Source organism: Leiobunum rupestre, chromosome 8, assembly GCF_980474605.1.
Source record: "Leiobunum rupestre chromosome 8, qqLeiRupe1.1.hap1, whole genome shotgun sequence".
Taxonomy (NCBI): domain Eukaryota; kingdom Metazoa; phylum Arthropoda; class Arachnida; order Opiliones; family Sclerosomatidae; genus Leiobunum; species Leiobunum rupestre.
In genome coordinates this window covers 14,408,463-14,422,729 of record NC_143391.1, presented here as the reverse complement: position 1 = coordinate 14,422,729, position 14,267 = coordinate 14,408,463, and the positions used below count along the sequence as shown (strand labels likewise).

Genomic DNA, 14,267 nt, shown 5'->3' with positions numbered 1-14,267 from the left:
GTCAACGACGTATCGTAGTAGTGGATAGGTTCATTGATTAAAACTAATTCTTTCAAAGTGACTAATTCGAGGTGTATTTTTACAGTGCCTCCGGGTGAAACCATCATCAAGGACGAACACGGTCAAAGGTTGCATGACGTCATAGGTCCGTTCGACGAAGGCACTCATTTAACCCTCGTTTGCGAGGTGGAAGGAGGTTCGTACGTCACTGTACCCCGGGAATTCCGAGTACCCTTCATCGCTTTCTCATTACGATCGTTCGTGATGGCCTCTGGCCTTATAGCGCGGCCCGCGAAGGGAAGGGAGTTGGAGGAGCCAGTTTTGGGGGTTTGTCTGTCGTAACCGGCTATCTCGGAAGGCCTTATCAGTGATAAATAGTTAAATAATACGCGGGTAGGACGTTATGAATTTATTTCATTGTCTTTGCTCGGTCATTGTTTTCTTTGGTCGTTGCCCGGGTGGCCGAGCCCAACTGATGGAACAAAGACCGTATACAATCTCGACGGAGGCTCTTCTTTATCAAAATCTCGGCGGGTATGGCTATTCGGAGTGGCGGGGAAGAGGGAACGAGATCAATGGAGAAACCCGCGACTAATTTCCCGTAACGTCTTTCATTGATCCGCTCACTTGTAGCCCTGGAGGACACATTCGTATCGCGTCTCGCCCCGTTGCCCATTTCACCCTTTTTATATTTTTCTATGTTGGTCGATCGCCGATTGATCCTTTTGGAAAGGGTTTAGCTTTATTTTTCCGGACGCCTTTCGGAGCGGCTTCTCCTTCTAGTCAGACCCGGCATCGGCATTTTTATCTTCCATCTCTCACTGGCCAAAGCCTCGAAGCAATTAAAAGGGAAACCGGATCAAAACTCCCTTCAACGGTATCGCCTTCTAACTAGCCCACACTGCCCTCCTGCCTCGGAGAAATTGTATACGTTGCGGATCGAAATAAAGAAAAGCCTTCGATTTGTGGACTAGAAATCGCAGGGAGCCACGAGCGTGAACTTAATGGGGATCGAATTAGAGCGCGGCTATAGATGATCGAGCTTCTCTCTTTTTCATTCGCCGGGCAAGAACGAATAATAACCTCGGTGGACGGGCCGAATGTCTTACGCGAAATTCTATTAGACTTTTTTTCGGTCTTGTCTCGCCCGCACCGCTGCCTGTTTGTGGCGTTCACAAAAGACGGCCCGTTGAGAAAATCCATCACGGAGCCGCTCGAGGAATCGCTTGGCGCTCCATTTACGCATTGGGTTATCGGGACGAGGAAAATGGTTGATAATTCCTTATCTGGCTCGGGTTCTCTTTCTCTCTCGTGTCGAAGGAGCTTCTCCCCGATTCCAAATTACATCACGCTGCCTCAATGATTCCGCCCTTCCGAGGCTGCCGCAACGCGATATACTTCTTTATTATACGCGCCATTCGCGTGTGTGAAAGCGTATTCTTTCGCGGCGCGAAAGGGGGTCGAAATGAGCGAGACAATCTAGCTCTCCCCTTTCGTGGAGACCTTAAGCGCGCGAGAGTTCGTGGCACGATGTGTTAGCGTATGGCGGGGGAAAAAATTCGATATCCAGAGGTTCCCTGGCGCGCCGGTGGGGCGGCGTAAATAGGCCGGTATTACGGGGAATCGAAAAGTAGCTCCTAGTAGTTTTTGAGACGAGCGTAAAGTAGAAAAGAAAGTTTGTCGTCCGCTATCTCCAACCAATTCTCTTTTTTTGGCTGATTTCGGCACAGGTCGGCCGTTACCGTCACTGACCTGGTGGAGAGAGTCGACGTTGATGGATGATACGTATATTGTCACGCCGCAAGGAGTGGTGAGGAACGAAATTTCTATTCCTCGCCTCAAAAGACACGATTTACAGGCCGAACTGACGTGCCAAGCTTCCAATACAAATCTTACCGTCCCCACATACAGCTACGTCAAGCTGGATCTCAACTGTAAGTAATAAAGCTGGCCCACCAAATTCTTCCTTTTCTCTTTTCCATAAGCGCAACGGAGCCCTCGTAACCCCTAGCCAAATAACGCTTCCTGAGGGAACACCTGGCAATACAGTCGACGAAAGAGAGTCGCTCAAATTCCCGCCACATATGGGTTCCGCCAGTAACTTCTCAACTCTCTGGCAACTTTCGCGATCAAGTACGTGTTTACCGTGTCCAGCAACCCCCGGTTTTCGCTCTCCTTCAAACTTCGTACGGATCTGGAATGCGACCCGCTTTTGGTACAGCTCGGTAGGCGTCATATTTAGAAGAATCGCGTCTTCAAATTCAAACGGCGCCAGAGAAGAGAAGGTTTTCATTATCTTTTCCGGTCGCGTCCCTTACGATTTGAAGTCGTGAAGATAACCTATCGAAATTTTCCATCCAGGAACGCTGGTTTCCTTTGTTTGCCGCTCTTAAACGTTCTTTTTATTGTTGAATTTTCATTCTTCTTCGTCCTGGTTGAAAAGAAAAGTTCTTCGGGACCAGTATAATAACTTACAGTGGCTTCTATTTTCTGTCTAGCGGGTGAAAGCGCTTTTTCTTCTGGCCGCTCTCGCGTTGTTCTTCTCCATCTCGCTTGTTTTTCTCGGCTCGAGTTTTCCTCTTTTATACTTTTCCGCGTGTAGACTGTCTATAGAACGCTATTTTCCCCACCACGATACAAGCGGCTCTTTTAGAGACATTTTACCACGGTATAAGAGGGGTGCTGCCGAAAAAGCGAAGCGAAAGAGACGAAACCGTAGGACTTAGATTAATGACGGCTTTACAAGGGCGTAATGGGTAACTCGGAAATAGGCCCCGTCGTTTCGGACTCTTATATTCGAAACCCTTAGGTTTTTTTTTGGATGGGGTTTCCTTTTCTATTCCGTATCTTAAACTGCGGATTAAAGATTCGGGCTATTTATTTTGGTGTTTTCGTCGTTGAAAAAGCATTTTATGAGAAAAATATATGTATGACAACCTAGATTTATCTTCCCGAAAAAATATTTTCTTCTTTCGTTGAAAATACGCGTTTTAGAATTGGTTGGATATACGAAACCTGGCCTTTATTTTCCACTTTATCTTTTAACGGCGCAGCTGAGAATGTAATAGGAGGGGTTAGTGAAGGGGGTGAATCGGGAAATTTCCGTTAAGGCAATTCCTTTTGAAAAAAGGATCTCTTGATTAAAGCTCCTGGAAAAGAGTTAATGAAGTTTTCGGAAAGGGCTCTCTCTCTCTCTCTCTCTCTGCAAACCGGAATTGATTGTCGGTTATTTTCGTCCTCCTCCGCCACAGTAAGGCCTCTGGACATCAGAATCACGACCTTACAAAGACCCTTATCGGCAGGCACTAAAGTCCAACTGACTTGTCAGTCGACGGGAGCTCGACCGCCGGCGCAGCTTTCTTGGTGGAAGGGCAGCAAGAAAGTTCACACCGCCAAAGAGACAATTTCCCAAGACGGAAACGTCACCTTCAGCGTTCTCAAGATCCAGCCCACCATTGAAGACAACGGCAAACCTCTCACTTGCCGAGCGGATAATCCGTCGTTGAAAACCAGTGCCTTACAGGACGTATGGACGCTCAACGTTTATTGTAAGTTCTCGCTATCCATTCAATTTACACAAATCCCGTTCAATTAGCTTCCTATAGCCGAAGCCCCTTCAAAGTTAGACTTCGCAATCTGGCTTTACACTATCGTGAATATAGACTAATTCGCGCGCTGCCTAATACAGTTCTACGTGTCATTCTCCAAAGGACAATTTCCTGTTAGCTCAGCCATAGTACTATTTAACGTTCGTAACCTTTATTATTATTATTATATGCTTATTAAGACTGTAATATAAATACAAAACTAACCCTACTACATATGTGTAACGCTTGTGCGTATATAGTTGGGGTGCATATATTTTAGTTATTTTAGAATCAAGGTTCGCATCAAATTTAGAACAAAAGTTAGATTATACATTGAACAAAACGAGGGTTAATATTATTATAGATTTAGCACACGATTTTTATAATTATATACGTTAATTTCAACTTAGTGCCTTGGAATCCATTGAACTATTTTTTAAATATATTAAATTCAGCCACTGGCGTACAATTTCGTAAATGACTCAGTCAGGGTTTTGAAGTAAACTTTGAATTTAAAATAATAGCTCGATAAATATTTTTGCAGCAAACTTTTGTTTTAGTTTCAAACGTGGTTTTAAACGTTAATCGTTATACGCTCCAATTTCAGATCGCCAGTAGGTCGCTCGCAAAGAGAAAAAGGTTTAAGTTTTCTAAAAAAAAACCTTTGCATAAACGCAAAGTGCTAGTTTTTTTGAGATTACTGTATTAATTTTATAGCTAAACCACTGAATATTAACAACAAAATCAAATTACGTCACCAGGTCTCTAATATGAAGCGTAATATTTCACCACTATGAATTATTTCCGATTGCTGAAAGCCATGCTGGTTTAAAATGTAATAATAGATTTTTGGCCAAATATAGCTTAAATGCATTTTAATTTGTTAAATACCCGTATTCGTAGTAATTCCTTGAATTTGGAACTAGTTTAATTGAATCAATCGAAACAGCAATCAGAGATTCGTGACGTTCTCTTAATTTCCGGAGCCAACATTAAGTTCTTTTATCTTAATTTCTTCTAGAAGCAGATTGCGGCGGCAGCTGAGTTTGGAAATAATTCTCCAACTCTAATTAAATAAAGCGCGCGAGTCGATCCAGCTAGTTGCCTTAGTGATTAAATAGAGAGCCGAGATTAAGAAAGAACCGACTGCTGGTCAGTTTTTTTTTGTCCAAGGAGGAAAAAGTTCGCTAATTAGCGTCATTTTAATAATTACGAAAATGTATGACATAGAGACCGTCTTCAAACTCCGTATACCGCGTGAAAGTTAGTTCTTTGTTAAGTCAATTTAAGGGGTTCCAGACAAACATTTTTAGGGGCAATTTTCTTCGTTTTTCTTGCATACTATTCAAATAGGTCGAAAATCATTTTGTCTGTTAGTTAGAAATCAAAGCGTTTTCAACGCGGTAACTGCCGTATGCGATTTTCTGTAACTTTCTTGGTCAGTTGGTTACACCAAGTTATTTTTAATGAGATCCGATGATTATTTGCATTTAGAAATTATAAATATTTCGAAATAATATGAGACCGAGAAACGTGACTAGTGAAATTCCAAAGCTTAGTAAAATAATCTTCCTATTATTAAAATATTTAGGGCAATATGAAGTACCATCCCGTCATAGGTTTTCCTTTTTCCGTGAAGCTGCACCTCAGCCAATTAGCCCATCCTTGACCCGCGCATAGCACGAGGGCAAATATTATCTTAGAGAGGTATAAAGTGAGAGAGAGTGGGCGCGTCTTCCATTCGCCCCAGAGATGATATGGTTATGTATGTCCCCTAAGTGACGAGTTATACCTCTTCCGTCGCTCTTTTGCCCGACTTCGAGTCCCTTCCTCGTTCGAAGTGTTGACCTAAGTCCGGTTAATCCTACTAGGAATTGGCACCGCGCAATCGACACTTAGGCAAAGAGTGGGATTTTCCATCAACTGCGGTTTCCTTCGGCGCTTTTCCTTGTCTATAATTCACGAACCACGCGTGGCCCACTCGAAGTAAGTTGGGATCCGTCGCGCCAAATCCAATTTCCTAAAACAACTTCGATTCAAAGAGCTAATATGTCTTCATCCGTTGTTTAAACTGCTCTCCATTACTCATTTTAAATGTTTAATTGGACTACGTAGAGTGTGCTAGATAAATAGCCTTTATCAAATTAAAGTCGATACAAATCCGATTAGTTCAAGTTTCGCGAGTGTTTATTTCGTCTTCCTCTTCCTCCAACTTCATTTCGCTAATACCTTTTGCAAAGATTTGATCGACGTTCTAAGTGGCAATTTTCATAAAGAAAACGGGGAATAGATATTTTAAGATCAGCTTACAAAGGCTTTCAACTACATGGCTAAACATTTGCCTAAGGAAAATTATCTCTTCGCTATATTTTCACTATGGCGAACGCCTGTAGCTCGCTTCTCCTTGAGCATTGGTGCGCGTCGTGTAGAACACTTCTACAGGCGTTTTAGTCTACTTTGAAAAAAAAAAAATATATATATATATATATATATATATATATAATTGTAAAATAAGTTAAAAAAAACCCTTACGCTAGTGATTAAAAAATACAATATAAGTAAAAACACGATAATATTGTGTAAGTAAACGGTTTATTAGGCCGACTAGTTTCGGCACAACTTTGTCCCATTGTCAAGACGAAAGAAGAGCGACATTAAACAGGGTATATATATACAACCTAACAATAATAAACAACAATAATAAGCTTGTATATATAAACATATATATCATGTTCGTCTTGACAATGGCACAAAGTGGTGCCGAAACTAGTCGGCCTAATAAACCGTTTAGTTACGCAATATTCTCGTGTTCTTGCTTAAGTGGGGTGGCGGAGTGGTTAGCACTTTCGCCTCGCAGCAAGAGGAGCCGGGTTCGATCCCACCTTGTGGCACTGGGTGAAAACTCGGAACAACTCCTTCTGCGTAGAGTTTGCAAGTTCTCTCCCCGCTGGTTTAAGGGGTTTTCCCCCGAGATCTTCGGTTTCCCCTTCCACAAAAACTTGTTGAGGTTAACGGTAATAGTTTGTGTAGGGAGCTGTTGGCTCGCGTGGCATGCACGGCTTGCCACCACCCTCCTACGCATTGTAACCCGGCCACCTGAATTAATGTCTTCAAAAGTCGCATGATGACTTAGGCCTAGGGTGGTGCCTTGGGTATTAGCATAGCTGATTATTATTATTATCATTATTATTATATTGTATTTTTTATGAATATATCTATATATATATATATATATTTATTTCATATAACAATGGAAGCCTCATCATGTATGAGATTATAATCATAACGTCGTGGATTTACATAATTTCATTGTGTTTCGTAATATTGTCCATTTTTTCAGAGATATTTTGCGTGAGTGTAGCATTAGTAATACGAGCTCGTCTTTGGATAATGCTATCAAATTAGTCCGCGATTAAATTTCCCGAGGGGAATCGGAGTTCTCTATAAACAGGCATTACGAGCTTTTCAAAGTCGATATGGGCTGAGCTCTTAGGCGAATTTCTGCTCGTTCTCGTACCACTCTCTCGTCTTTAACCCCCCTCCCTTTGAGCCCGTTCGACGCGGTGCATCTTTTTGTCTTAATTGAACCATTCGGGCTTACAGAGAAAGTACGTGTGTTCCTATATAAAATGTTTGGGTACGCGTCGAGGCCGTTCTCGCTCCGATATTATAACGCTTCGAGATTCCTTGTTTGCAATGGCACGCAGTCTATAGGTTTAGTTTAACTACGCTGTCGGCTATAGAAACAGTCGCTAATACAATGAAGGGGGATCCGTCGTTACGCCCGGGCCATTAGGAGTAGAGTTCGAAAGCAGTTCATGTTGAGCTAGAACTCGCCCCGGAGTGAGAGAATAGAAAATTGAGCTTTTCGTTGTAATTGTCCTTGGCTGCTTTGCTAGTTCGATGAAAATACCTCTCTCTCCTTCACTCGCTATTTTCTCTCTCACACGCGCGCGCTCGCTCCTTAGGCCAGTAATTTTGAGAGATATAGGTCGGAGGCGACGACGCCTTACCCATTCAATGGGCGCTCTTCAGCCTATAATTTGAGCTGGCCCCTTTTATACGAGCGAGAGTGTTAAACTCGCGAAACGTCCCTTCCAATCTTTAGAAGCATATTTCGGAATGGGATAGTACGGCGTCCGCGCGTTTTTTGTTTTTGACCTTTTGGCTTTCCTTCAAATGCGCTGGTATACGAGAGCGCTCCCGGTCGCCGTCCGCGATTTGCACCGTACACTATCCCCTCTCCAATAATGGGGCTGAATCCCCCGGATTGAAGATCCGTCGCCGCCGCCTTGGCTGCCGCTTCGAGGGAGGGAAGAGACCGCTGGCGTTGTCGGGGGTATAATGCGTAAGTGCGAGCTGGGAAATGATTATCGATTGTCGTTTTGGCAAACATTCTTCTAGAGCGTTGAACACGGACGCGCTGACGGAAAATGTTCGTCATAGGCCTACACGTAACGACGGAAAAATACGTACTCGGTCCTTCATTATACGTGACCGACTATCCGACCTATTAAAAGAGACGAGATGCGCTCCTTTTCTTTATCGAACTCGCCGCCTCTTTTTATTATTGAAAGTAATCCTTCATCACGGCAGCGTTGTAATCGCGGCTTGTATATTAGTTTCCTTCCGAAGAGAGCTACACGCGCGCTGTAAAGCGTCAATATAACGAGTGTTTAAAAGATACGTGTCACGCACTGGTATCGCGTGATTGCGGTAATAACGGAAAAACCGAAAACTCCTATTATTTTTTCGGAAAACTCGTACGACAAGTGTTTACACTAACTTTGATTGTTTCGACCGTGTAACTATAACGAAACGCAAACTTTTGTATAAATATCAAATTTCAGAAAAAGTTTCAAAGAACTCTCCCTTCCTTTTTTTCAAACTGACAGAGGGCGGCGTTTCCTAGACCTTTACGGGCGTTTTGGCCTATTTTTACCCTTTACCGTTCTCGTTCTTATGTAGACATAATGGCAGTTTAAAACATTGTATCGCGGCTATTATACTTTTAGATTTGAACCGCGCGGCCCGTTAGAGAGTATCTTATGGTAATTACTGAGAAATTTGCGTAAAAGTGTACTTTAATGAACAACTAACTAAAAGCCGTTTCTGCTACGGATGTATTGAAATTGCGGGGGGTTTCGAGTTACCAAAGTTTGGTTTTCTTTATTTGGGGAGCGCGCGAGGGCATGAGCTCAAACGTTGGTGGAACGAGTACCGTTTTCGCCTTCTAATTAGCCTTAGGTTTTATTTGGAAACGAGAGAGCGCCGTTGTAATTTGACTTTTCCTTCTCTTTTTGTCGTCGCCGATCAGACGTCCCCCGATTAAAGTTGGCTTTGGGGGCGAACATAAAGCATTCGGCGATACGAGAGGGCAGCGACGTCTACTTCGAATGCAACATCAACGCCAATCCCAGGGTGACGGAAGTAGGATGGAAGTTCCGGGGCGAGCCGCTGTTCAGCCAGCCGACTTCCGGCATCATCATCAGCAACCAGTCTTTGGTTTTACAGAGTGTTAGGAGAGAACACCGAGGATATTATCAATGCGTGTCCGCCAACGTCGAGGGTGAAGGCGAGAGCGAAAAAGTCATGCTCAACGTACAATGTAAGCTCTTTTCTTATTCTTCTACTAGGCTAGTTTTTGTCCGTGCGCGCGCGTTTCTGTTCCGAAATTTCATCGGAGCATTTGTCTCCTTCATCCGGCTCTCCCGTTTCGTTGCATTAAGACGAGTAGTATACTCATTGTAGGGAGAAAGCCGTCCGTCTAGACGGACATTGTTCCCTTTTTGAAGCGTCCCTCGACGGAAGCTCTTTATATCCAGAGGCCAAAAGTCGAATACTTAGCGCGCCAGTAATTTTTAATGGTAAACACCGATTTGTTTTAATAAATAATATATAGGCGTCTCTCTTTATGTCTTCCGCCTCGAAGCGTTCGACCCGCGAGGCGCAACTTTATCACTCGGCATTAGCCGAAAAGTCGTTTAAATCTGCCGTAATTATAGCAGGCTCCACCGCCGAGAATACTTTCTGCCGCCGAAAAGAAAACTATCAAAAAGCGAGGGCTCGTCCCCTGGAGCCTCGGATGGTTTTTATTGGTCCCTATCGGATGGAGTCTCTCTTTTCTCTACTCGCGTCCTCACTAAGGTTTCTCTTTCTATCTGTTCTCTCCCTATACTATACTATACCGTAGGAAAGTATAGAGTGTGTCTGGTGCTGGCGGCGAGAGTGTGCGGATCAACGGCCTATTTGTATCGATTTTCCTCTTTTGAGTCACAACGTGATTACTCGGTGCTCATCCCCCCTCCCCCCAGCGTCTCACTCACTCACCCCGCTATATCCACCCCAGTCTTGTACACGGAATACCCATCTATCCACTCTTCCGCCTCCCTCCTCTTACAATCCTCTCCATCTCCGTAATCTGAACTCTACAACGAGACCAAAGTTAGAGAGAGGGAGAACGCGAAGTGAGGCTGCGCCGAATATGAGAACGGGCCACCCGAAATCTCGCGCGAATTCGTCCTTTAATCAAAAAATTACGCGGCTTTACCGTTTTATTTTCATTTCGAGCTCCGCGGAATTACTAGCGACTGCGGGGCCGCGCTCAAATCCCGTCGTCGCGGGTGGCCCCGACGGAATGGCTTTTTGGAATATGGATTTTATTGATCTCGTTATTATTTGTTTGCCCTTCTCGGGGTTATTTGAGATAGCCTCCGCGATCCAAGGTTCACCCTCCCTCCCCGTCAATCCCTAGAAAAGTCTCTATCGCCCTTCCTTCACTCTTTCAGTCATGTCGACTGAGAGACGGTTTAATCGCGTGACCCTTTTGTCAACGTCGTAAGGCTTCGCAGCTCGGGCTTCTCTCTTTCGCGAATACGCTTACAGTCAACGCCACGTCGCTAATAGTGAATATAAGCCGGCTAGCTTTTTTTATATCAAACGCCAATGTGGGCCTCCCATATTGACTGAGGCCCGCAGATCGCCTAAAGGTAGCCCCGTCTCTTTTTTTGGCTGGTGAATTGAGTGAGAAAACTCAGTAGAGGAAATGGTTTCCGAAATTCCATAAAGTCCGCTTCCGAGTTTTTAGATCCTAGGGGAAATCCCTGGTAACGAAATGCCCCGCCGCCAGAAATATACAGTGGAAAATGTACGGCGATAAAAATAAAGAAAGGGTAGAAAAAATGATTTATTTTTGCCTCATTCAAAAACGTAGCCCGCTGAACGTATACTCACGCCCTTTAAAAATGTTTTTCTGCTTTGTGGATATTTTCGCGAATAAAGGCAACCCGGAGGCAAATTGGATACAGGGAGTAGTAAAATGGTCCTTTTTCTCGATGAAAAAATTCATTTTCAATGCGAATTGGAAGAGACGAAGGAACTCCCTAGGTTCCCGAATATTAGATTTATTCGAATTCTAAAATTTGTCGTTTTTCCCCCATCGGATATTTCCCGAGTTCTACCGCTGAAATATTTTCCCCGTCGCTAACTACGTACGTTTCCATGTAAGAGTTCCGTATGTTTTGAATTCTAAAATATAAGATCTACGCGTCCCAAGTCGTGCGAAGCGTAAATTTGAATTTCCAATAGAAATTTGCGCGTTGCTCACATTTCCGCACCTTCGTATTTACATTTTTATAATAAGAATATATATAATAATTGCTCACTGTAATTTTAAATTTTATAGTTCTGTTTGAAAATAGATGAATTTGTTTTAACTAAAATTTAAAATAAACCGCGGAAAAATGATATTTAGTCAATAAATGTTGCAAAAGAATTAAAGTTAAATTTTCAATAACATATAAGATAAGCAAAGTTTTAACTCAAACATTTTTTCTTATAACTAAAAAGCTACGTATCTTAATAATTCACTGATAGCTACGTATTAATTACATAATTATCTTTCTATATGAAAACCAAAAATTACTTTAAATTTTAGAAGCGACTTATATTAAAGTTTAATAAGAAAATTCTATTATACAAATATCAGGGTATGGAGCGATTTAATTAGGGTTATAATAACATTTTAGTTTAGTATAGGCCTAATCGCGCTTAACGAGGAGAAAAATTGGATCTCACAGGCGCTCGTAATGGAAGATCGTTCGCTATAAAAGTAGTACGTACGTTCCTGGCTTTTAACAATGCGCGACGTTTCCATGATAAATAGCGGGTCCGCTAATGATCGGCCCTTCGAAATTATAGGGTTCAGCCAAAAATATAATGTCCAGGCTAAAAGTTAGTTTCACGGAACTGTAGTATCAGAATGTGTTCTCCCTCTCCTGCCCCCCTATTCCACCCCCCCCCCGCAGTATTATTTCGTCTGGAACAAAGGCCTGGTTTCGATTATTAAATTTCCGGAGCTCTTAATAATACTGCAGCCTAAGCTTTAGAATATAATACGAACCTTATTGAAATTGCGGAAGGTTACATTGCGCGTGGAGAAAAGTATGATAATTATAAAGCCTTTATTCTTTAAGAAATCGCGTTAATATCATTAGGGTTAATGCGAAAAGAAGGAGGGAAATGCGGAGGCTTAATGGAGAAGCCGCGTAGAAGGAACGAGAAAGCGGCTCTCCAATTTTCGATTTAGGCGGGCGCTGGCTGGCTGGCCGGCTAATAGGCCAAATAGATTTTGCATCTCGCGCGCCTCCGGAGAATTAGCGCTCTAATGAATTTGCTCCAATTAGAAACTGTATCAAAACAAAAAGGAACAATTTCTGACGCGTACGACGCAATTATATCTATATAGAACGTGGCGTTGTTCTTATCTATAGCACGTCAGGGAAAAGTCAGGGAATTTAAAAATGGGCCTAAAAAGTCAGGGAAATGTCAGGGAATTTTAAGAATTGGTAAAAAATCAGGGAAAAGTCAGGGAATTCAATTTTATCTTGGCACTTTTTGAAGGTATTTCAACTCTAGATCTATGACAAATTCCACGATTATCATTTATATCCTTGAATGTTTGGCTAATTTTTTCAACATTGCAATAACCTTTTTACTGAAATATAAAGTCATCTAAATTTATTAACTTCTGATAAAAGTAAAATGTAAAATAAAAATGTTGTCAGGGAAAATCTGTTAAAATGGTCAGGGAAAACAGGGAATAGTCAGGGAATTTTAATCTGAAATTTTTTTGGCAACCCTGTATCGGATTTACTACGTACGTTGGCGTTGTTGATTCGCGATAGCATACTTTCGTGAGTTGTATTTGGCATTCACTTCCGAGATCCAAACTGAATTGGTAAACCCTTCACTCACGCTCTCGTGTTTAACGTATATTTGCATATAAAGCTCGTTGCAAGTTTTCAGTCTTCCATGTATAATTTATTAAAACTTCTGCACCTGTAATTAAATGACACGCGTGTAGTCATTAACAGGCGCGTGTCGCCTACTCTCCACGCTTCGACGAGGGGCTTTATTTTCTAATAAAACATTCAACAGCCCTTTCTGGAGACCTCGGGGCCAATAGGCTCGGGATTATTCTTGAAACAAAAATGAGCGGGAAACGAAACTCTCGGAGGAATCGATAGGAGGAAACGATCTCTGGGGGTCAGCGTCGCGCCCCCAACCGACTATTTTCCTTAATCTTAACCCCGCGTTTTCCAATTAATAGAATTAAAAGCGTCGAGCGTGTTCATCTCTCAGGGACCCGCGTGACGCTGTTCTTAACCGCGATACGCTCCCGTTCCTTAAACGCTGGACGCGAGTCTTCGGCTCGCGGACTGCTGGCAAAGGAAATCGATGGCTCGGATGAAGGAAAGGGCGTTGAGGAAAACGCCATTATCGAAGATAGGCGGCTCCGAGCCTCGCCGAAAAGCCGCGGAATTAATTTGAGAATATTAAGTATCGAATCGAGGATTTGAGCGTTGGGAGAATAGGTTCGGATTTCCTCGTGTAAAAAGATATCAATTATTCTTTTGTCGGCTGGTAAAGGAATCTCCTGTTTCTCGACCCCCTCCATCGTCGCCCGCTGCACCCCTCCATCCAGCCCGCATCGTTAGTCGTCTTTTTCTCTCTTTCGCGATTCTTCCTTCGATGACGCTCTGGGCGATTGAATGAAGGAATCGATATGCTAAAAAGGAGCCGGAGGATTGACGATGGAGCGGAGTCCCGAGAACGGGGAAGATACTGGGGATGCCTGTTCGATGTACGACACTTCTCCGAAGGTAAACCGCGCATTGAAACATCTCTCCACCCCGATCCATCGGGAATGGCGACCCCTCTTCTTTATTTCCAAAATATTCTATCCCCCTTTTATTTTACATACGCGGCTACGCGTATTTGGAGAAATCGCGAGTATATAAGGATGCAAAACGAAGGGACCCCGAGTGTATTTGTCGGCACGCGTTAGAATTATTCCGGAATCCAGTCTTTCAATTGGTACCTCTTTTACATAGTGGATTGTCTGAGTCCTCTCCCTCGACCTTGTTCCCGCCTCAGCGGTTACTGCCACGCTTAGGCCTATAACCTCCGCATTTTAGTCGCTGTATGAAATAGTTTGGGGGCTTCTCCGCGCGTCTGTGTGTTTTCTATTATTACGCGGAAAGAATGAGAGCGTCTGGTTTCGCGGGTTTTGCGCGTGGTGTCGGAGCGTGAGGCTGGAAGACCCAACTTTAGGGAGTTAACGCCTGAAGTGGCAAAATCGTCGGGGGATAAAGTTTCGCCGAAAAAGGCTGTCTTCTC

The 14,267-nt window shown here is 43.2% G+C and overlaps 1 protein-coding gene across 5 annotated transcripts in view; it reads left to right on the top strand.

Moving 5' to 3' along the window:
* Nucleotides 1–14,267, top strand: part of LOC149932468 (neural cell adhesion molecule 2-like) — an 86,987-nt gene that overhangs the window by 31,951 nt on the left and 40,769 nt on the right. For all 5 annotated transcript variants that reach the window (XM_090155281.1, XM_090155279.1, XM_090155280.1 and 2 more), the window contains 4 exons: nt 86–196; nt 1,731–1,934; nt 3,252–3,548; nt 8,905–9,195. In XM_090155281.1, the coding sequence (XP_090011407.1) occupies nt 86–196; nt 1,731–1,934; nt 3,252–3,548; nt 8,905–9,195 (903 nt within the window). The remainder of the gene's footprint in view (nt 1–85; nt 197–1,730; nt 1,935–3,251; nt 3,549–8,904; nt 9,196–14,267) is intronic.